Source organism: Puma concolor, chromosome E2, assembly GCF_028749965.1.
Source record: "Puma concolor isolate L17-30 chromosome E2, mPumCon1.1.hap2, whole genome shotgun sequence".
In the NCBI taxonomy this organism is placed as follows: Eukaryota; Metazoa; Chordata; class Mammalia; order Carnivora; family Felidae; genus Puma; species Puma concolor.
The window spans coordinates 19,783,283-19,804,925 of NC_141681.1; the positions used below are offsets into that span (position 1 = coordinate 19,783,283).

The following is a 21,643-nucleotide window of genomic DNA, read 5'->3' on the forward strand; positions in this document are numbered from 1 at the left end:
CCCCGAAAGTCGGTAAGACTACATTTCCCAGAAAGGCTTGCACGGGGGCGGTGGCGGCTGGGATGCGATGGCGGAGTCGCTGCCCTAGGAGGTGAGAGGAGTCCGCCCTCAGGCTTAGCTTGGGACAGGCTCCGCCCTCGGGGTCCCGGGCTGTGGGGAGGGGCTGTCAGACAGCTCGCCCGGCTCTGCCCGCCTGGTTGAAACGACCCGCCGGGGAGATCCCAGGATCTGCTGGCTATGGGTAACGGCCCCGCCTTTGGGCCACCCTATCACCTTAGCTTGGGGGAACCATTCTCTTCACCCCCATCGGCCCCACGATTTGGTTGCCTCGTCACCTCAACCAGGACAGGGTCTCAGCCTACCCGCCTCTCTAGAGATGGCCGCCCCTTCCCCCTCAGTTCTGGAAGATGTCCGTTTCATACAATCGTCCCCGAAGGGTAACCGGCCGTATCCTCGTTGGCCTCTTTGGGGTGATCACTTCATTCCCTTTGCCCCTCCCCCTGGCGGTGGGAAGCAGACTGCCCCCTTCAATCAATTCCAGGCACAGTCGCTGAATTACTTCACCGAAGACAGGCTTGCTCCCCACTCCCTAGGCCCCTAGTGATGGCTGCCCCTACCTCCTTCACCCCATGGGATGTTTGCGCCTTTTCCTTAGCCTGGAGCAAGAGCACTCTGTCGCCATTGGCCAGAGACAGAGAACAGGTTTTGTTGCCAGTGGTCTCTTGGGATGGTCTCTCCATCCCTTTTGCCTTGAGAGTTGGCAGCCCCCTCCTGCTGTCCGTGAGAGGCAAGTCACCCTTTACTCATTGGCCCTGGAACGGTGGTCCTTCTCCTTAGCAAGAATAAGACAGCTCCCACTCCGCTGACTCCCCTGCCATGGCATCCTTTATCTCCTGGGCTCCAGAGGATGTTTGTTCCATCTCCATAGATCCTAGGAATGACCAGTTTTATCTCTAGTAGCCCCTTAGGATGGGGTTCATGGGATGGCCTCTTCATCCTTATCACTGCCTCTTCTTCCCTCTAGAAAAGCTACCCCCTTCTCAGTTCAAAGAATCATGCTCCCTCCCCTCAGAGAGGACAGGTGTACTGCCTTCTCCCTTTGCTTTTTGGGTTGGTTGCTGAGCCCCAGAAGACAGGATGGCCACTGTCTTAACTTGGCTCAGATAGGCTTCCCTGCCTTCCCCTGGGATTGGGGGCTTAGTCAGTCCCAATCTCATCAGTGTTCTCTTCCCCATGCCTAGCCTTCCTGGCCTAGAAGGCTGTTTTCCCCAGTCCCCAGTACTTCTCTCAGGTAAAGTGATCTGCTTTATCTCCCCATCCCTTCCCTTAGCAAACCTTTGGTGAAAATACAGGTAGAGGGCTTTGATGAAAATAGAGATATAGGACTGTCCATCTTTAGTTCAATCCAGTAAGTATTGGCTGAGTACCTTCTGGTGCTAGGAATCAAAGAAAGGAAGAAGAGATTAGAATGCACTGGTGAGGTCAAGGTTAAGGAAGGGCATTCCAGGAAAGAGACCCACATAGGCAAAAAGTAATAGGCATGCTATGTTTATAGGACAGTGGGGAGACTGAACTGGGGAAGCTCTGGAATCAGGGATCCGGTCAGGCATAGGGCCTGGCAGTGCTGACCCAAGAGTGGAGATTTTGTCCTCAGGGCATTAGGGTACCCTGCAGGTTTTCATCAGGGATATCCTAAGACTGAATGCTGTTTTTTTTTTTAGGAAAGTTAACCTTGTTGCAGTGTGCAGAATGACTAGCAAGGATGAGCCTGGAGGCAGGTGGGAGATTGTAGAAGCGCCCCACGTCTGGGGTAATGAAGATCTGGGCTGCTGAGGTTCTAAAGTTTCAGTGGTAAAAATATTAGTAGCAGCAATCCAGCAACCATTTATGGAACATCTACTAGTTGTCAAGCACATTATATCTATTAAATATATGTATATATACCTGTATATATGTGTATGGTATGGAAACTGAAGCTGAGAGAGGTCAATTACCTTGACTGAGGCCACATAAGTCACAGAGCTCAGAAGCAGTAGAGTGGGGATTTGAATGAGTCTAAGTTAGCCTGGCCTAAAGCTTGTGCTGTACACCTGTATCTGACAGCAAGGGACAGAAGAGCACGAAGAGTTCAAAGTATCAAGGTCTTCAGGTAAGATGCACTGTTGGCATTGAAGTTCAGATACTGGAAAGTTGGGAATAAGGGATGCTTTAGACTGAGAATATGAATTTTGGTTGAGATAAAGGTGATAGTAAAACATTTACATGAAGGATCCTGTGGACAATTGGCAACACTGGACCAGCACATGAATGATGAGACAATAGGGGGATATTGAATTGTTGGTTATTCCTGTAGAGGTAACTGTTGAAGCCATGCAAACAAATTTATTATCCTTGGAAATAAACCTCAGATTGAAAGACCCAGGTCTGAACCCTGGGTGCCACAGAAGAATCCGGAAACAGGGCAATTGGAGTGGTGAGTGGAGCCCTGGAAAACACAGTGTCACAATGGTCCAGGAGAGAAGATTCCAGAAGAAAAGAATAGTTAATATTAGATCATTCCTGTCCTCACAGGCGACTCCATTCCCAGTCCCTTATAGGGCCTCCAGCCTCACAGAGCATGTGTGGAGTGACGGCCTGAGCACCTGGGCTGGGTCCTGCTGGGATCATAGCTTAACAGCCAGCTGAGAAAGCAGGTTGGCAGTGGAGAAGATGGGGAAAGAGGGAAGACCCAGAGCCTGACCTGTGATGGCAGGTGGATGGGGTGTGGCTTCTGAAGATCAGAGGAGGAGATCTGACTTGCTGTGTCTGAGGTCCTATGCCAGACCCTTTACTACGTTACTTGATGCTCACCATAACCCATTTAGATCTCACTACATTTGCCATTTTACAGATTAGAAAAACAAGACTCAGAGAGGGCAGGTGATAGATAAGCAATTGAACTAGGTTTATCTAGTCCCAGTGCCCAGGCTCTTTTTACCAAACTGAGTGGGAAGTTTGCTTTTTATCAATCAATACAAACCTGCATCCAGGCGGGGCTCAGGAATGGTTTGTTCACAGGAAAGATCCTTAGAGGCTGGAGAGGGGAAGTGAAGATCCCATGAAGCTTAGGATTAAAGACCAACTAGAAGCCAGTATTCCAGTCCCCTCAGACCTACTATTCTACCAGGTGGAGAAGGTTCCAAAGGCCCCCAGTTCTTACAGTTTCCAATGTCCTGTCTTTTTCCCTCAGATGCTCACATATATTCTGAGCTTCCTGCCTCTGTCAGATCAGAAAGAGGCCTCCCTCGTGAGTCAGGCTTGGTACTGTGCAGCCCAGAATGCTCTTCGGGAGGTAAGGTGGCCACCCTCATCTGGCCCATTCTCAGTTGTCTGTCACTTCAGTTTGCTTGTGGCCCTGCTCATACATCATCCATCCATCCATCCATCCATCCATCCATCCATCCATCCATCTATCCATGCACACTTGTTCACACATATGTTACATTCATACATAGTTGGCTCTGGGTACAGTGCTGGGACTTTACAGATGAATAAGACATAGTCCCCTGCCCAGAGGAGCTCATAGTCCAGTGAAGGAGAAAGACAAGTACGTTAGTGATCGTGATGTCGTGTGTTGGGTGCTATGACATTGGAATGAAGGGTGCAACAAGAACAGGAAGAAGGGCATCCAAAGGAGAGCAGCAGCATCAGGGAAAGTTTCCTCATGGAATAGGATAAGGGTGAAGGTTGGTCTTCCATACTGGTAACAGCACAGGTGAAGGCGCCAAGGTGTGAAACAGTTCTGGATAAGACCACACAAGTTCCATGTGACTAGAACTTAGATAGAAGTGGTGGGAGATGAAGCTAAAGAGAGGTCAGGCTGCAAACTGGCACTATTGCTGGGGTTCCATCCTGATTACCATCACGGAGCCTTTAAAGGAATGTTAAGGCAGGGGAGTGACAAGGTGTGATGTGTCTTAGATCTCTGCAGTGCAGAGTGGACTGGAGAGGGTGAGTCGGGGTTGGGGAGACAGCCCAGCTCAGAAGTGCGTGCAGACATCTGTGACAGTTTGAAAGGCAAGCAGTGAAAGCTCCTTGTTTGTTTTAATTTTGACTTCTTTGAATATTCCTGAGGTTGAACAGTTTTCTCATTAGCTGACCACTTCTATTTCCTTCTCTTGTTTATTCACGTTCTTTATCCATTTAATCATTAGCATCGTAGTATTTTCCTTATCCATTTGTATGAACCTTTTATATATTAAAGAGATTAATCTTTTACATATTCATTGAAATATATTCCTAACATATTTGCCTTTGAATTTGATTTGTAGGTATGTGCTTATTTATGAGATACAGAGGTTAAATTTCTATGTTGTGGATCCTGAACATCTTTTGTTTTCTTGCTTTTTAAATTTGGAGACCCCTTGCCTCCTCAGTGATTTGATGTACCTCATATTTCTCTCCTTTTTTTTATTAGACTCTATTTTTTAGAGAGGTTTTAAGTTCACAACACAATTTTTTCTTCTATTTTATGGTTTCAATTTTTATAGTAATTTTTTTAATTGGCAAAATTTATTTTGATTTATGCTGTCAGATAAGAAACTAAACTAATTAGTTTTCAAATAGCCCTCATACCATTTATATATAATCTTCCCCTTCCTTTCTGGGTTGGACTTCTCCTCTGTCACACATTAAATGTGTGTATACACATAGGGTCTGTTGTCATGTAATCTGTCCTGTATCATTGAGCTTAGTTAGTGTGTAAAGATAGTTGGACTTGTGGAAAATTGAAGTATGAGACATCAAGATGGTGAGATGCAGTTGGTTGTTGAATTTCTGAATGAGGAGTTCAAGAGAAGTGTCTCAGTAATAAATACAGAGTTGGGTATCATTACAGAATGGGTAGAGGTTGAAACATGGATCTAAGTAACTTGCCCCAGGGAGCACATGACGATCCATAGGAAGAGCGGGCCACAGAATCCCCAGGGGGAGTACACCAGTCTAAGGGTGTGGTATGGAGGAGGCACCAGTGAGGCATAGAGGAGATTCCAGTGAGAAGAGGGGGCAGAAGTCATAAGTGGAGAGCATTTACAGTGTTGAGTGGATGACTGACAGTGTCATATCCCATGAAGAGTCCAGAAAATAAAGAGCAGATAGTGTCTGTGATGTCCAATGTCCAGAGAGGTCCCCAGTGACTTCAGCAACACTTGGCATCTGGAGGAAAAGCCAGGTGTGTGGAGGAATGAATGAGATAAGAAGGACAGTGTAGACAGTTGACCTCCTTTGCAAGAAATTTCCCCACGAAAGGAAGGAAATAAATGGGGCAATGATGAGAGGTTGAGGGGACTTGACAAAAGGACTTTCATTGGGAGAAGTCTCAAATGTGTTCTTATGCTGCGGAGAGTAATAAAGGAGGGGCGAATGTGAATGAATGAAGAAGAGAGGTGAGAAATGGTGGATGCCACCTGAGGTGATACAGGCCTGGTCTTCGATAGGGTGGGGAGGATGTCGCTTCTCAGGAAGTGGCAGTGTGGAGCAGTTTGCTGAGGAAGCTCCTCTGAAGCTAGTGGCCTCTTTGCTGGGTGAATCTGGGGGCCACATTGTCATAGGGAAGTAAAAAGAGAGGTAGAGGCAGGGGCCTCAGCACAAAGGCTTGGAATCTTCCAGGACAGAAGGAAGTGGGAGAGTTACCAGAGCTGCTCAGAGAGCCCTCACTCACTCAGATACTGATGCTGCCTGTCTGTGCCTAGCCCTGTGCTGGGCCCTAGGGCTGCAGGGCTGGGGGAGGCACAGCACTTGTGAGTTGGTAGTAAGCACAAGCCAAAGGAGTGGGTAGGTAGTAGTAGTGCTGCATTTGGAGTCTTGTGTGGGACACAGGGGATCAGAGAAGATTCAGAAAAGACTTCATGGAGAAGGGCATGCCTGGGATGAGGCTAGAGAGGGGAATAAATATTTGCCAAATAGACAAATAGGAGTAGGTGAGAGGTGAGACAACCCTCACACTCATCACTACAACCAAACAGAAAAAGCAGCCAAGTGGAGGCATGGCACCATGAGGCACCAATAAGAAGTGCCATTCCCAGAGCCAGGGCTGGGGGCGGGAGGGAGGGGGAGCGGGGGCAGGTGTGGGAAAGCTGGGCGCAAAGAAGTAGGCAGGGCTCCAGTGCTGGCAGAGAAGCTCAGCCTCCGTCGCATGGAGTAGAGAACCTTCAAGGGGTCTGAAGAGCATGGTCAATTTGCCTTTTATAAGGATCACCTGGTGACAGTACCAAGACTAGAATGGAGCCAGAAAGACTGAGGGCCAGGACCTTCAAAAGGGGACAACTGCTGTAATGTATTTCTGAGAGACAATACAGGAACCTGATCTAGGGCACAAGCTATGAGGCAGGAGCAGAGGGACATGCATGCTACAGTGTGTCAGAGAGATAAGATGGAAGGGACTTTGGTCACCATGAATGTGGAGTGTGAGAGAAGGGTCTAGAATGGCTCCCAGATCTCTGACTTGGGTGACTTGGTAGAGGGCACTAAGAGTTAAGAAAAAGGGGCATCGGTGGGGGATAAGACAGTGAATTCAGACGTGGTCATGTTACACCTGTGTATCTGGCAAGTTCCATCGGGTAACTAATTCCCAGGGTCCGCAAATAAAGTCGTTGGACTGGGATGAAGTGCAGTCTGCCAGGGCGCACAGGGAGAACAGCAGAGAGTGTGTGCACGTACGTGTGTGTGTGTGTGGTGGGGTGGAACATACCATGAGGAACTCACTCTCTCTCTTCTTTGGTGACCCCAAAAGAGGCTGATGGGAAACAAGCTAGACAGTAGGAGGAGAGCCAGGCAGGCAGAGCCACAGAGCCCCCAGTGGGACATAGCATGGAGGAAACTGGCCATCCACAGCAGGTGGCATGGCAGAAAGGACACTTGTAGGAGGTCTGAGAGGAGCCCCCAGGTGTTGATGACCTTGCTGGATGGGAGGGGTAAGTGGGTGAGGCAAGGGGTAAAAAGGCGGCTAGCTCAGGTATAGGTGTGCCCACATGCTTCCAAGAGACCTGACGTCAGAGGAAAGGGGAGAAGCAGGAGTAATGAGGAGAGGGAGGCAGGATCAAGGGAGGCCTTTTTTGTGACTCTGGGGCATTTGTAAACTGAGGAAGGAGCAGTGGACTGCGGGTTACTATGGAAGAAGGTGGGGCAGGCCCAGTAGGCCCAGAGAAGGGGATTAGGAGCAAGAGAGGGAAGGAGATTAGGATGGGTCCTGACAACTGGTGAATATGAACAGGGCAAAGGGAGGGCCTTCCCACCTGATGGCTTTGGCTTCTCTCTGAAACACAACAGGTCATCTCTGGGAAGGTTGGAGTGAGGGGAGGGTGGTGCACTTGTGTCAGGGGCTGGAGAGAATGGTGGGCATGGAGAGAAACCTTGAGAGGGATGAGAAGAGAGCCAGAAGGTGGGGAGGAGGTGGCAGTGGGGGAGGCAAGAGGGGAGACTGTGGCTTCCACAGGCAGAATTCTGTACTCCCAGCATAGACCCAGAGGAGGCAGCAGTCTCATAGTCCCTGGCAGGGCTGGGGGCAAGAAGAATGGGCACAGCAGCATGGCAGGCAGGGCCACAGGACCCCAAGGAGAAGTAATCAGGGCAGAGGTTCTTTGAGTCCAGCAAATAAGGAGAGGGCAGGAGAAGAAAAGTGGGCAGTCAGGAAGGAATAGATTAGAATAGGATAAGGGAGTGAGGAGAAAGAGGCCAGGGCAGAGTTTGAGATCGTAGAATCCACCATCTCAGCACTGGGGCTCCTCCAGCTGACTGTGAGGCCTAGATGGGATGCTGACAAAGACCTATTTGGTGGCTCTGCAAAACTCAGCCCCACCCGGGCTGGGAGCACTGGAAGGCCAGGCCACAGGTACATGGCATCTAGGGTTCTGCTGACATCCCACCACAACCATGTCCCAGAGAGCAATTTTCAGAATTCATTGTCAGGAACCATCTTCCAGGGCTCATATGTGGGCAGGTTGATAAGGAAGCAGCGCCCCCTGCTAGTATGTGCTACCAAAGATACTGGTTCACCAAAGCATGACTGGGGTTCATTCATGCCTCACCAGGCCAAGCTAGGATGCTGGATTGATGACTTGTTATTCTCCCTGACCTACCCCCACTTAATCCCAGTTTTTCTCAAATAAGAAGGTAGACAAAGGCAGTGCCCCCCTGCCCTCCCCCCAACACAGGATCTGCCCATTCCGGTGAGAGCCTGGTTGCCTGCCACTGGGTTGGTCTCTGTGAAGAACTCAGGACAGCTCAGCTTCTGCCCTCCACTGCCTTCTCTTGCTTGGGGTGTTTATAAAGGCCCCCAGGAGCCTCTGGAAATGACCCCCAAGGTCTAGCTCCTCTCTATAGACCAAAGCCCCTGGGTGCCAGAGCATACACTTTCTTCTGGAGAACAGCATGCCGTTTGGGATCCCTCTGCCAGCAGATGGGAGAGCCATTTCTCTATCAGATGGGTTTCCAATCTTGCCCACAAGCCTGCAGTTTCAGCTCAGGGCTTCATTAGGTACAATGAAGTCTTGGCCTCTCACAGTCAAGGGATATGTGCCCCTTTTAGCAGATTTAGGGCATTTTCCAAATGACTTGGCATTGACTGTTAAGATGCCAGCATTGTGAAAAAAGGACATGGGGCTTAGTTGGCTCCTTTGTGGATGAGGCAGCTGGAACTAGAGCAGATATGCTTGCAGTCCTCCTTTGGACCTCTAGAAGCATCTTCCTAGGGCCTAGGAAGGGTACCTTCCTACACTGGGGCTAAAGACCAGAATCCAGGAGCCTGCTTCTTCTGTCTGCTGCTCTGCTCCCCACAAATGAAAAATATCACTAAAAGGCTGCTCCTGGGCACCTGCACTTTGAGTCTAAGGCAGACCACCTGGGTGATGGCTTAGAGGCTGCCCCCACACCACCAAGAAAAACAGTGGGGAGCAAGGAGGCGGTCTTAAGTCTCAACACACACACACACACACACACCCCTCCCAGTAGCTGCTAAGACCTGCTTTACATCAGGTCCTGTGCCTTTATTTGATGGGTTTTATTGCCACCAACCAACCCTGGACTTGGACTCTAGGCTGAGTACCATTGCCCCCCCTCAGCTGTTCATCTGCCTGTTCATAGGGAGGTTGTGGGAGAGGGAAGAACATGAGAACATTCCTGGCTGCCAAGGCTCAGGAAGCAAGAGAAACAAGGACTACGGCAGGCCCCTGGGGGTGGGAGGGTGGGGGCACAAGATGTGAAGGTGGAGGTAGTACTGCCTCGGCAGCCAGCCCTGCTCTGCGCTTGGCAGCCACAGCATACTCTTCATCATCAGACTGCTTCCTCTGTCAGGCAGGGCTTTCAAATGGCTGGAGGTCTGCTTTACCATTCTCTTCTAGAACCTTTTCTCCCTGCTCTTTTCATCATTTTGTATCACCTTCCCCACCCAGTGGGATCTTCCCACTCTCCTTAAATCTTAGAGAAGGACGCAGGCCCTTGGGGTTCCCACTACTCCATTGTCTCCCAGTGTCCACGAGAGGGGGCTGTGGGAAGTGATCCTCTGGCCCACAATCCCTACATTCCTGGAATGGGATCTGGACAGGGAGCCCGGTTTGACCCCTGATTCCCGTGGAAGTAGTCAGGAGCCAGCCCCCATTTCTTCCCTTCCCTTCCTTTTAGGCTCCATGCCCAAAGTGGGGCTTGAACTCATGACCCTGAGATCCAGAGTCACGTGCTCTGCCGATTGAGCCAGCCAGGTGCCCCAGGCCCCCATTTCTCACCACACACTCCTTCCCATGATGACAGCCATAGGTATCTGTTTCTCTCTGTGACAGAAGCCAGCCTAGTTTCTGTACCCGGGAATGAGTTTCATGTGTCTTCCTGGGAGAATCCTGTAATAAGTGTCTTGTAGGAGTGTGTATTATGTGTCATTTCTACCTTTCTGACTTCCTTTTGATGATATTCTGTGGGGTAGAAGTGGGGAACATCGCTTGTTCTTGCAGTAACTTACAGGACAGGTTTTTTAGAGAGCTTGCTTTCCTGCATTGGGATCATGTTGATGGATTAAAGCAAGAGCTGTTGAGTACTGCTTGCCTGCACCCTGGGCTTCCATCAAAGGAAGAAAAAACCTCCCCCATACCTGTTCCTCACAGACCTGTCCCAACTTCCCTTTGGCACAAAATCAGGGAAGTTTCTGTGAAAACTGGGACTCCCCAAATGTCTACGCAAGCCAGCCTGTTCTCCTCACTTAACCCTGAGCTCGCCTCTGAGCTCCACCCCACACCAGCCATGGACTCTCCACTCTCCCCTGTTCCTCCACAGCAGGGCCAGCCCCACTTTCTTGGCACCACAAGATTCATTCTCTTAGCTTCTGACCACAGAAATAGGAGACTTCTCCTTCCTTACCTGGACAAAGAAGATGGACACTCCAGAGATGAACCCCAGGGATCTCAAGCACATCTTGAACTCTGGAACCTGCAGGACCCACACATGTTGGTGCGCACACACATTTGCATACATGTATGCACACATTTTTGCTGACACACAAAACCCATTTTTGCAAACATTCATGTGGCTAAGATACTGAAGCCACCAGGGGACCAAGGCCTCACTGCCTGCCCTAGACTTCTGGCACCTGGGCCACCCAGGGCGTGGTGGTGACAATTGCTTTGCTTCTTACTGCCTTCGGCTGTTCTGAGGGCTATTTATATGCTCGAGAAAGCGAAGGAGGCTGGTTGCTTAGCTAATGCTGAGCTCTGACTCTCTGGAGTAGGAGCTGAGTCTGTGGGTCTCAGGGCCACCTTCTGAAAGGCCCAAAGTTTGGGATCTATCATACTTTGTCCTTCTGCCTCCTGGGGGCTTCACTGGCTCTCCTCTAGGCCACCCCCAGCCCCCTGTCCCCAGCATGCCAATGCCCCACCCCTCTGTAGGCATCCAGTCCCATCCATCACTAACCTTCCTCCCCTCAAGTCATCCCCTTTGAGCCCCAGAGTGACTTGTCCCCTTCGACCACACATGACACCGCACAGCACAGCGGTCTCCATTGTGACAGGGTCCTTCCCTGATCTCTGGCTTCAGAGACCTGATGGCCAACCCTCTCTGAAGCCAGAGGGCTAACCCCAGTCCTATTGCTGCCCCTTAGACCAATGTGCAGTACAACATCCCCGTGTCCTCTGCCTCCCTCCTGGCCATCAAGAGCCTGGGCCTCAGGGGCATCACCTGCATCAGCCTGACCAACCTGGATGACTCACTAGCTTCGCATGAGGTGCTGGAGTGTGTTGCCTACCACTTGGGCCCGCATCTGCAGAGCTTGTGCCTCAGTGGGGGCAGCCCCTCGGAGGCCGCCTTTGTGGCCCTGATCCTAGGCTGCCCAGCCCTGTGTATCCTTGACCTCAGTGGCTGCAACAGCCTCTTCACATCGGGCATGCTACTAGCTCAGCCCGAGATGGCACAGCGGGTCCAGCAAGTGTTGAGTGGCCTCTGTGAGCTCAACTTGGCTGGCCTGTGGGACCTGACCGACCTCAGCTTCAACCGGCTCAGCAGCTGTGCCCCCAGCTTGGAGCGCCTCTCCTTGGCCTACTGTCACCTCACCTTTGAAATTGGCCCAGCCTGGGGCTCTCTTGGCCCCCAAGACTCCTCCCCCTCCCAACTCTCCTTCCACAACCTGCTGCGGTTCGTGAAGGAAAGGGCTGGTAGGCTGCATGCCCTGGACCTGAGTGGCACTGGCTTGCTCCCTGAGGCCCTGCAGGCCCTGGGTCAGGTGGCCGGGCTGCAGCTGCAGGAACTGAGCCTGCATGGCTGCCAGGACCTCTCCACAGAGGCTGTGGCTGCCCTTTGCCACCTGCAATCGGGCCTGATCTCCCTGGACCTCGGCGGCTGCTCAGGACTGGCTGACGGGGCACTCGTGGCCATAAGCCGGGGCCTGGGGCACCTGCAGCACCTCAGCCTGAGGAAGCTGCAGCGGCTGACAGACGCAGGATGTACGGCCCTGGGGTGCCTGCAGGAGCTGCAGAGCTTGGACCTGGCAGAGTGCTGCCTGGTGAGTGGGTGGGGCCTGGCTCAGGCCCTGGGTTCAGGGCACAGAGCTCCAGCCCCACTGGCCTCCCTCAGCCTGGCCTACTGCGCCTCACTCAAGGTGAGCACACCATCTCCTTCCTTCCTCTCCAGGGCTGTGGCTGGGGGAGTTGCACATGTGGCAGCAGGGAGGAACTGCCCAATGTTTATGTCCAAGGAACAGTAGTGAGAACAGAACTTAGGACACAAGGGAAAAGGAGCCTGGACAGACAGTGCTGCTGCCAGCACTCTCCCGCTCAGCCCCTACTGTGTGCCTGCATGGAGGGAAGTCCAGGACACCAGGCTGGCCCAGCCCACAAGGTGGCACACACCTCGTATGCAAAGTGCTCGGTGACCCGGGCAGTCTGGGTAGGGGTACTGAGTGCAGGTGTTCGTTCTGGAGGCAGGAAAGATGAAAGAAGGGGTCTGCAGGGAATGGGCACCGAGGTTACACAGGGAGGTTGCTCAGGCAGGGCCTGACAGAGGTAATATGATATGTCACAGGGTCATTTCTTGGCTGCAGCCAGTTCATTAGGACTCAGCCCTGTCCCTCTGGGTGGCATCCCTAACTTGGCAATATCAGTCTCTCCCTCTTTAGTGGATCATTCCTTCAAACTGTCAATGTACCCAGGGCATTCCAACCTGAACACCGTCTCCTTTCCCCCACAAGTGCTTCTCTTGCCCTGCCCCACTCTGTCTTCCTGTTACCGCCATGTGTCTCTTTATCAGCTCTCCCACGTATCTCTGCATCTCTTTACAAACCAGCTTCCTCTACTCTGCCCTTAGCTCCTGCTTCTGGCAGGTGGCAGCCCTACCCCCACAGTGACCTCAGAGTTCTGCTTCACATTCTAGAGGGAGCATACCTGACTGGCTCAGCTAGGGTCAGATGTCCAATGAGGGTCCAATAAGCTGTGGTCAGAGGGCTGCCTTAGCCCACACCTTCAGGAGGGGCCTGGAGTACAGGCAGGGCAGATACTTTAGAAACTTCCACCTGCATCCTTCCTGCCCCAGACAATCTAGGCCTTTGTCCTCCAGCAAACTCCTCCTGGTGTCCCTACCTTTCACCAACACAGGGACATTGTTGCTTCCCTCTATGGACCCACTGGTAGCTCTCTGTTGCCTGTGGGGCTGGAATCTTGAGTAGAACCTGCATAGGGACCCTTGCAGAAGTCACCTGCTCATTGCTCTCTCCCTTTTCCACTTCCCTCCTAGGATGCCTCAGTGCTCTCCCTGATCTCAGTGCTGAGCCCAAGCCTCAGGGTGCTAGACTTATCTTCCTGTGTGGCCCTCACCAACAGGACCCTGCAGGCCATCTGTGCCTACCTAACCCACCTCTCAGTCCTGCGCCTGGCCTGGTGCAAGGAGCTCCGAGACTGGGGACTTCTGGGGCTGGGGGAACCAAGTGAAGAGCCTACACAGGAGCCCCAGGTGCAGGTCATGGAAGGCAGGGGCGGTCCCTGGATTCAGCTACCCACCCCCACCCCCTGCCCCTCCTGAATGTCTCTCTAGGACCATTTGAGGGCCAAACTCAGGAGGAACCTGAGAAGCAGGAGCCTCTTCCCACAGCTACATCAAGAGTTGGAGCATCAGGCCTCAGGCCCCAAAGAGCCTCCCCAGCCACAGGGCCCTTCCCTGCTCATGCTGCAGGCCTTGCAGGAGTTGGACCTCACAGCCTGCATCAAGCTAACTGATGCCAGTTTGGCCAAGGTGTGGGATTGGGACTGGAGGTGTGGATAGGCTGATGATCCTGGCACTAGACCCAGGCCCAGGCCAACCCACTCTTTGCTTGGAAGAAGTTCCATTCTCTTTGGCTTCTGCTACCTCTGGCTGGGGGTGGGGGAACCTGGAAGAGCCCTGGGCTCCAGTGCCCTATCATACCCTCCCACTCCTCACCCCATCCTAGCAGGTGCTCCGGTTCCCCCAGCTGAGGCAACTGTCACTGAGCCTGTTGCCAGCACTCACAGACAAGGGTTTGGTGGCTGTGGCCAAGGGCTGCCCCAGCCTGGAGCACTTGGTGCTGAGTCACTGCAGCCTCCTCAGTGATGAGGGCTGGGCCCAGGCAGCCAGCTCCTGGCCGAGGCTGCGGCACCTCAACCTATCCAGCTGCAGTCAGCTCACAGAGCAGTGAGTTGTCTGATGATGCCACAAGTCAGTACAGGGGCTGGGCTGGGTCCCCATGCCAGGTCAGGCACTCACTGGAGGCCTCCCCACAGAACTCTGGATACCATTGGGCAGGCGTGCAAGCAGCTCCGGATGTTAGATGTGTCCATGTGCCCTGGTATCAGCATGGCTGCCATCAGGCACTTCCAAGCCCAACTGCCCCAGGTGGCCTGCATCCAGTCCCGCTTCGTGGGAGGGGCTGACCTGACCTTGACGCTCTAGGGGCAGGTCAGTAACCAACCCTTTGGCTCAGCCTCCATTGCCCTGAGTCCCCAGCCCTGACCTCTTGACCTGCAGTTTGACCGAATGCCTCCTACCCTCCTCTGCCACATACCCCAAGCTACAAACTCTTTTTCTAGGACTGGGGATAGAACTAATCCGGGGCAGCACAAGGGGCTTCCTGCTCCAGTTTGCCCTACAGCCCAGCAAGCGCCTCTTCCAGCTATAGGCTGCTGCCACAGGCCCATAGAAATGCCAGCTCCTGCTCTCCTGACCAGGCCTAGGTCCGGAGGCCAGGCCCACAGGTGGGATGCCTCTGATGTTGGGGAGGAGCCGACCTTGTGCCGCTTGCCCTGCCCACTTCTCACACCGAAGGCCTGTGCCTCACCTTGTTCCCTATAAGGAGCTCTCCCAGCCCTTACCAGCACGGAGTTTTAGCAGCCAAGCCACAGACTTTGTTGTAAACTCAAACAAGATTAAAAATTCCAGATCTTACCTCCTTGTCTGAAGTTCTCAGGCTAAAGGGCTCCCTCCCCTCCCTACCTCAGTTGAAGCAGCCCAGCCTAGCCCAGGGACAACGTGGACAAAACACCAGAGGCACATAGACAATTTCTTCCTTACACCTGACCTAAAGCACCACAGGCACCACCAGCAAGTCCTAACTTCTTCCCCAACATGGTTGGAGACTAGAAGCCTGGAGGCCTCTCCCAGCATGAGCCTCCAAGCATGTCTTGCAGGAAAGGCACATCCCAGACAGACCCGAGGAGCACAATGATTAAGGATGCAGTGGTCTTCAGAAAGAAAAAAAGAGAGAGGACAGGATCTCTGGCTTGGAAGGGTCATTAGAGGGCATCTAGTCCAACCTCCTAAACAGTGCCAGTGACTTCTCAACAGCAGCTCTGAGAAGCCACTTGGCCCTTCATGTGTCCACCCACACTTTGTCCATCTATCCATCAGTTCTAGGAACAGCTAGCATGGCTGCCTGAGTGCCTGCAGCACTGTACTTTATGTGGGGATTCAGAGGTGCCAAAGCTTTCCCAGCGCCCCGGTCATTGCGGGAGGCAAATTAGCCAACAGACAAGGACAGTCCAGTGTGCAGGGCATGCATAAATAGAGAAGCACCTGGAACTGGGAGCCCAGGGGAGCAATGAACATACCCTGGGAGATCAAGGAAAGACTCAAGGCAGTGAAAAGCGAGCAGAAGGGAAGGAAGAGGGCAATCAGAAAGGACCAGGGAAATGCACAGTGCAGGCCAGAGCTGGCACTGGGGAGGAAAGGGCGGGTCTCACAGGATGCAGGGAGGATGCCAGCTTGGATCAAGCACAGAGAACTCTGCAAGCCACAGGCCTTTTATTAGATGGCATAAACCACGTGTCTGCAGCCCATCTTAGCTCAACTCTGCTCAGTTGGGAAACTGTGACCATCATCCCATGGACAACAGGGAGGCACTGAAAAATACAGGTTGGGGGTAGTGTGCATGTGAGTGTATAATCAGATCAACTTCATGTTTGAGAAAGACTTGGGGTATTGAGGACCAGAGGAGCAAGGCAGGAAGTCAGGAGATTCTTGCCAAGATGTTGGTGGCCTGGACAAAGGAGTGGAGACATTGGGGAGGAGGAACTGATGCTATTAGAAGGCTTAACTGCATCTGGGATCCTGACCTCGATTTCCATTTTGAACTCAATAGCAAGTTGAACTATTCCAACTGTGGTGGGAAGTCTCTGAATGTAGGAGTGGGCATGTTGGGCCCTGGAGGCCTGAGTCAGAAGCAGGTGCTCTCCCAGCACATTCTCCAAAGAGATGCCATTTCATCAGTTTTCAAGGTAACATGTTGATGGTCAATACTGTTAAAAAGGTACTGAGATGGTGTTGAGAAATAGTGGTAGTGAGAGGCACGGAGAAGGTCAGAGTGGTGGCAGCTTTCAGCCTGCCCTGTGGGTTGGTGTGCTAGCCTCTGAGATTGACCTCCAGCTGGGCCCAATACCCCTCACCACTTTCTGTCCCCAGTGGTCTTGCCTGTCCGTGGCCACCACCACACCCTGCTGCTGCAGTGGATTTGAATCAGAATGCAAGGCTTGCGCTGAATTCCCTCATCAGAATCAACACATCCTTCCACCACCAGGGGACAGGTTTGAAATCTTGAGTTTGCCCTTCAGCACAAAGCAGACCCAGCTTCACATCTATTCCTTCATGCCTCTCACCAGAGGGCCTCGAAAAGGACAAAGAGCAGGGCCAACCAGGGCTGAGGACTGAGTTCAAACTGTTAGGAGCCTTTTAGAAACATGGCTTTCAGACTAGGCCCCTGCTCATGTTGCCCAGGAAGGCATCCACTTAGGACAACACCTTCTGCCTTGCCACAGGTCCCTCAACTGACACCCCAGACCATAGGCCATCCCTCTCTGCAGGCCCAGCACTCAGGAAGGCTGAGGACTCATCTTGTGGAAGGACAATAGGTCCAGCTTGTCTCCAGCCTCCTGCAGAATACCCTCAGCTACGGCTCCCCAGGTTTGTGGCCCCAAGCAGTGACCTTGACCTGATGCCCCATCTCATTTGCCAGCTAAGCTTGAAGGCAGGCTTGGCCCACAGGTTCAGAACTGGCTCGACACATACATAAGAGCCAAGCAGACTTTATTTCTGCTGCAGCCTCTGTTTGTCCGGATGTCTGGGCTTTTCCACCCTCCACCCTTCATGGTTGCCGCAGTGCCAGCAGCTGTGGCCCACGGCCAACCTCACTGTCAAGGTTCAGGGATGCTGCAGTCATAGCAGAAGTTGAAATTGGTGGGGGGCGGGGGGATGGGAGGTGGCTGCTCAGGAATGGGCACATTCTCCAGCTCCAACAACCGCAGCTTGGTCTCCATCGTCAACAGCTGTTCCAGGTCCAGCCGAGTCTGCTCACTACCCATGGGACTTCCCAGCAGGGCGCTCAGCCCATCTGTCCACAGGTGGAACTGGGGACAGGGCCAGCTCTGTGAGGGCCTGCCCATCTCTTCCCCGGCCCATCTGCCCAACTCAGCTCAGCCTGGCCCAGACACTTACCTCCCGTTTGGATGGGGCGATGAAGTTGAGGTATGCCTCCTCCTCCCCATGGTCATAGCTGACTGAGAAGGCTAACTCATAGAGATCCTGGGGAAGCCAGGGAGCTGAGAGCACTGAGCAGGGAACAGGGCAGGGCAGATGTGGGTGGGAAGGAGCCCCTGTCTTCCACTACACTCACCTTGTTCTGCTTCCCTGAGCCTTTCTCCCGGACGTGGGGGCAGTCTTTGCCTGTTAGCAGTGCCTTGATATCAGCCACAGGGACTGCAGGAAGAAGGCTAGGCTGATCACTGGGACCCAGGTGGTCCTGCGACATGGTCTGGGGAGAGCAGGTGGCTGATCCTGACCCTTGCCCCATTCTTACGCTGCTCAGGTAGGCTCTCAGGGGTGGGTGGGCTGGAACCCTCCTCCACGTCCCCATACTGCAGCACCTTGTGGTTAGGGGACAGGCAGCAGAACCACAACTTGTCTGTGGGTAGAAAGGGAAGATGGAAAGAGTGACAAGAGGGTCCCTGACCCCAACCCAGCCACCCAGCCACTCTCTGCCCACCCTCCCCTCAACCACCCTGGCGTCGCCGGCTGCTGATCTTGCGGAAGAGTGTCCCCTCACAGAGGCGGAGCAAACGCTGCTGGCGGATCAGGCCCATGAGTTCCGGCTTCAGCTTCTCCCGCAGCTCCCTGGTGGGGCAGGGGTGGGGAGGAGGTGCTTGGTGACTGGGACTGGGGCAAGGCCCATGGGCACTAAGGAAGGTGGAGCCAGGACGGGGATCCACTCCCATGTACTCACAGTATGGGAGGGGCCAGTGTGCCCTCCTGATGCAGCCGCTCTGTCTGTCTCAGCCGCAGGACCTCCCCGTAGGGGAGCGCGTTCACCTTGGTTCGGAAAAGCTCCAGGGAGCTGGGCTTCAAGGCCAGCGTGCGGGCCAGCTGCTCCCGCACCACTTGCATGACCTGGAGTCACCAATTCAGCTCAGTACTATGCTCTGGACCCCTACTCAGAAGAGCCCCTGCCCTGGCTCAGGTCTCCTAGCTTCCACCCCACCCACCTTGTCAAAGTCCTCCTGGGTGGCCCGCATCTCCTTCCAGGTCTTATTAAGCAGCTGGATGCTCACACAGAAGAGCTCATGGAAACTCTGGTCTTGGCTGAAGAACATGGGTGAAAAATCCTGGGCTGTTTCGGAGCCTGGAGCAGGGGGGCAGGAGGGGCTCAGGGAGAAAGTGTGTGCAGCCCCTGGCCCTCTCTGCCCTTCCGTCCCCCGTTCCTGGACACGCTGTGCCCAGTCCACTCACAGGGCTCCCCAATGCGGAGCAGCTCACACAGCAGCACAGTCAGCTGGATGCTGCTCCGGGCAAAGGGGCACTCATGCTTGTCCTCACGGCTGCTGTTCTCCAACACAAACTGGGGTAGTGGAAACAGAGAATGGGATAGAAGTCGCAGCTAAGGCAATACAGACTCTGCTTAGGTGGCATCCTACTGTATCCCTTCCACCATATCACTGACCCGGCTGTAAGCACTAGGTGCATGTCTGGAGAAGTAAAGCATGTTGTCCAGGGCCAACAGGCCGGGGGGCACTCGCTCTAGATCCTGTGCAGGGTTGCTGTTCTGGGGAAAGAGGGACAGGTAGCTCAGTAAGGACTCCAGGCCTCTGGAACAAAGCAGCCCTGGGTTGAGGCAGGGGTGGGGAGCTAGGGAGGGGTTGCTCACGGAGAAGCCCAGTTTTCGAAACTCGCGGGCACAGAGGGAACGGCGACGGTCAGCACTCAGCCCGGTGCCCAAAGACTCCCCTTCAGGATCAAAGGCAGCCTGGCGCAGGGCCTGCAGCTGCTCCCGCTGTTCCTGGGGTCATTGTTGTGGAGTAAGGGAGTATCAGGATCATAGATTCAAGGCCATTCTCTAGCTGGCCCCAGCCTTGTGCACTCCAAAAGCACCCACCTGGCTGTAGGGATCCAGTGGTGTCCGCATACGTGGCTCCAGCAGCCCCAACATAAGGGCCTGCAGTACGTACAAATGATGAGCCATCTCATCGCCCAGCGGTGCTGCACTGTGGATGATGTTCTGCAGAACGGCCAGCCCATGGGTGTGAGTGTCGGCTTACTGGGAGAGGGAAAGTGGGGAGGGGTCTGCCTAGCCCAGTCCTTCCTACCTTATAGATGAACTGGCGAAGGTTTCTCTGCCACAGGTAGTCAAGCATGTGCTGAGTTGGGTGGGAAAGGGACTTAGATGATTTAGCCCCACCATGAGCACCCACCCTGCAGTCCCGGGATAGAGCACAGTACCCACCAGCTCCTGCCCCCACAGCCAGCCACCAGATGGGACACTCACCTTGCGTTCAGTAGAGCTGGCCCCCTGCAGCAAGGCTGTCAGCAAGGCCATAGCCTTGGTTTGTAGCTGCTGGTTCATCCTGGGGCAAGACAAGGAGGGCTCAGCTGGCTATCCAGGGTCTCGGTCCACACCCCTCATCTGTATTCCATCCCCACCCCCAGACACTTACACCTGTAGGTGTACCAGCAGCCTATCCAGTGGCACCTCACTTTTGACCAGCTGGCCCAAGGCAGGGCTGCTCAAAGTCACACTCTCCAACAGCCTGAGAGCCAGGGGCTGCACAGATGCATCCATCAAGTTCATGTTCACATAGCATACCACCTGTAACAGGGGAAGGGGATTGTTAGCATTTCACCACCATGGAAGGCCAGATCCTGACCCCACCCCTGCTGCCCCTAGAAGAGGCAACCCACCTTCCTAACAAAAGGGATGCTGAGCGTCTCCCAAGACACCATGCCATGTTCCATGAGCTCCAAGAAGGCCCTCAGTGCAAGGGCCAGCAATTCCCCTAAGCTGGGGGGACATATGGGGCTGAGCAGGACCAGACCAGGACCCCCAGCCCCACCATGTCCACCACCCACCACAGTCCTGTGCTCACTCATCTCCATCCTCAATGATGGTGCCTAGTCTCTGAAGCCCATCACGGCTGATGACCTCCTGGGCAAAGGTCATGTCTGGGGCCAGCAAGACGAGGTGCTGCAGAGTTTCCCGGCGCCTTTCACGGCTCCCACACTGCAGCCCACCCAACAGTCGCTCAGCCTCAAGGTCCTGGCAAGGGTGGGAGAGGTGAGGAGGTTGGGTAGAAGAACTGAGGTGTGGGGACTCAGATGTCCACTAGGTGGGGCACTGCGGAGTTGGAGTCCCGGCCTCCAGATCTGGGGCAGAGAGGAAGGTGGGCAGGAAGGAGGCATAGAAGAAGAGCAGGAAAAGAGGGTGGGATCAGTAAGGGCATTACTGGGGCAGTGCTGAGGCACAGGATGCTGCCATTCTTGATCTCTGTACGGTTCTGGAGAAGATGGAAAGAAAGGGAGAGAAGTCAAAAAGGGCTCTGAGGACTGGTCAATTGGGGTTCTCGGTGAGGGAGGGTTTGGGAGTCAGGAAAAGATCACATTCCAGACAGTGGGATGAGTCTGAGTAATCAAGACCAGGTGTGCTTGCAGGGGGTGGGGATGTCACACAGTGGAATATGGGCCTGGCGGGGAGCGGAAGACTCACGTTCTCAGTGATGTATTTCCTATGTCCATCAGCAAACTGCAGGGCATAGCGTTCAGAGTGAACCAAGCTCCACCTGCGGGCAGCAGAGACTCAGTGAGGCAGGTAGGGGGCGCCCCTCCCTTCTGCCCTCCCATCTCCCAATCCCCTCCCCCGCCTGGCTAGCCTGCACTTACGCGTCGCACACCTCCTTCAGCACAGCAGCCAGAGGCTTTGCCTGCAAGTGAAGAGGTCACTTATGGGGCAGGTGTGGGGAGGAGTTGGGAAGGAACCTGGGAGTTCCGAGGGGAAGGGGGGCAGCCCAGAGGTGAGTGGTAGGGTGAATGGAGGCCAGACAGGCCTAGTGACCTGGTCCAGCCGGATGAGTTGCGGGATGGCGTCACGCATCTGGACCGCGATCTTCACCACGTTCCTCGGGGGCGCCATGGTCCAGCTGGGCGGGGACGCCTGTAGTTTCCAGACTGTCCAACCTCCGGCCGAGGGCGTGCCTGGTCTGGTGCCTCCGAGAACGAGGGCGTCTCCCTGTCCAAGGCCTGGACCCCGTGGCCCGCACTCAACGGTCAGGCTCGCTGCGGCCTTCCCTAGGGAGCCAGACTAGTTCCGGGTTGGAGTCCCGGGGGTAGTCGCCTGCCCCGCCCCAAGAGGCGGCCCCGCCCCGCCCCAAGGTGC

At 54.0% G+C, this 21,643-nt stretch overlaps 2 protein-coding genes across 6 annotated transcripts; one reads left to right on the forward strand and one right to left on the reverse strand.

Moving 5' to 3' along the window:
- The first annotated feature begins 67 nt into the window (after positions 1–67).
- On the forward strand, positions 68–14,901 carry LOC147573420 (uncharacterized). The gene is given in 7 exon segments (XM_086689233.1): positions 68–91; positions 3,230–3,331; positions 11,117–12,109; positions 13,240–13,455; positions 13,594–13,734; positions 13,934–14,151; positions 14,241–14,901. Coding segments are annotated over 7 exon segments (1,863 nt in total). The 3' UTR covers positions 14,410–14,901.
- A 2,116-nt stretch (positions 14,902–17,017) lies between these two features.
- On the reverse strand, positions 17,018–21,633 carry ELMO3 (engulfment and cell motility 3). Of its 5 annotated transcripts, XM_086689204.1 has the most exons (20): positions 21,323–21,633; positions 21,151–21,191; positions 20,978–21,050; positions 20,718–20,768; positions 20,361–20,530; positions 20,176–20,275; positions 19,932–20,083; positions 19,763–19,841; positions 19,584–19,634; positions 19,373–19,495; positions 19,145–19,276; positions 18,941–19,042; positions 18,730–18,838; positions 18,486–18,622; positions 18,227–18,390; positions 18,005–18,117; positions 17,804–17,908; positions 17,621–17,703; positions 17,443–17,529; positions 17,018–17,354 (listed from the first exon to the last, which is right to left on the reverse strand). In XM_086689204.1, the coding sequence occupies exons 1-20, from the start codon at positions 21,398–21,400 to the stop codon at positions 17,142–17,144; spliced, it is 2,163 nt and encodes a 720-aa protein (XP_086545330.1). In that variant the 5' UTR covers positions 21,401–21,633; the 3' UTR covers positions 17,018–17,141. The 5 variants fall into 5 exon arrangements, 4 of the variants coding, with proteins under 4 accessions (XP_086545330.1, XP_086545328.1, XP_086545329.1 ...); XM_086689202.1 differs by having other exon boundaries at positions 18,941–19,276; XM_086689203.1 differs by lacking the exon at positions 20,718–20,768 and having other exon boundaries at positions 18,941–19,276.
- Positions 21,634–21,643: the final 10 nt, after the last annotated feature.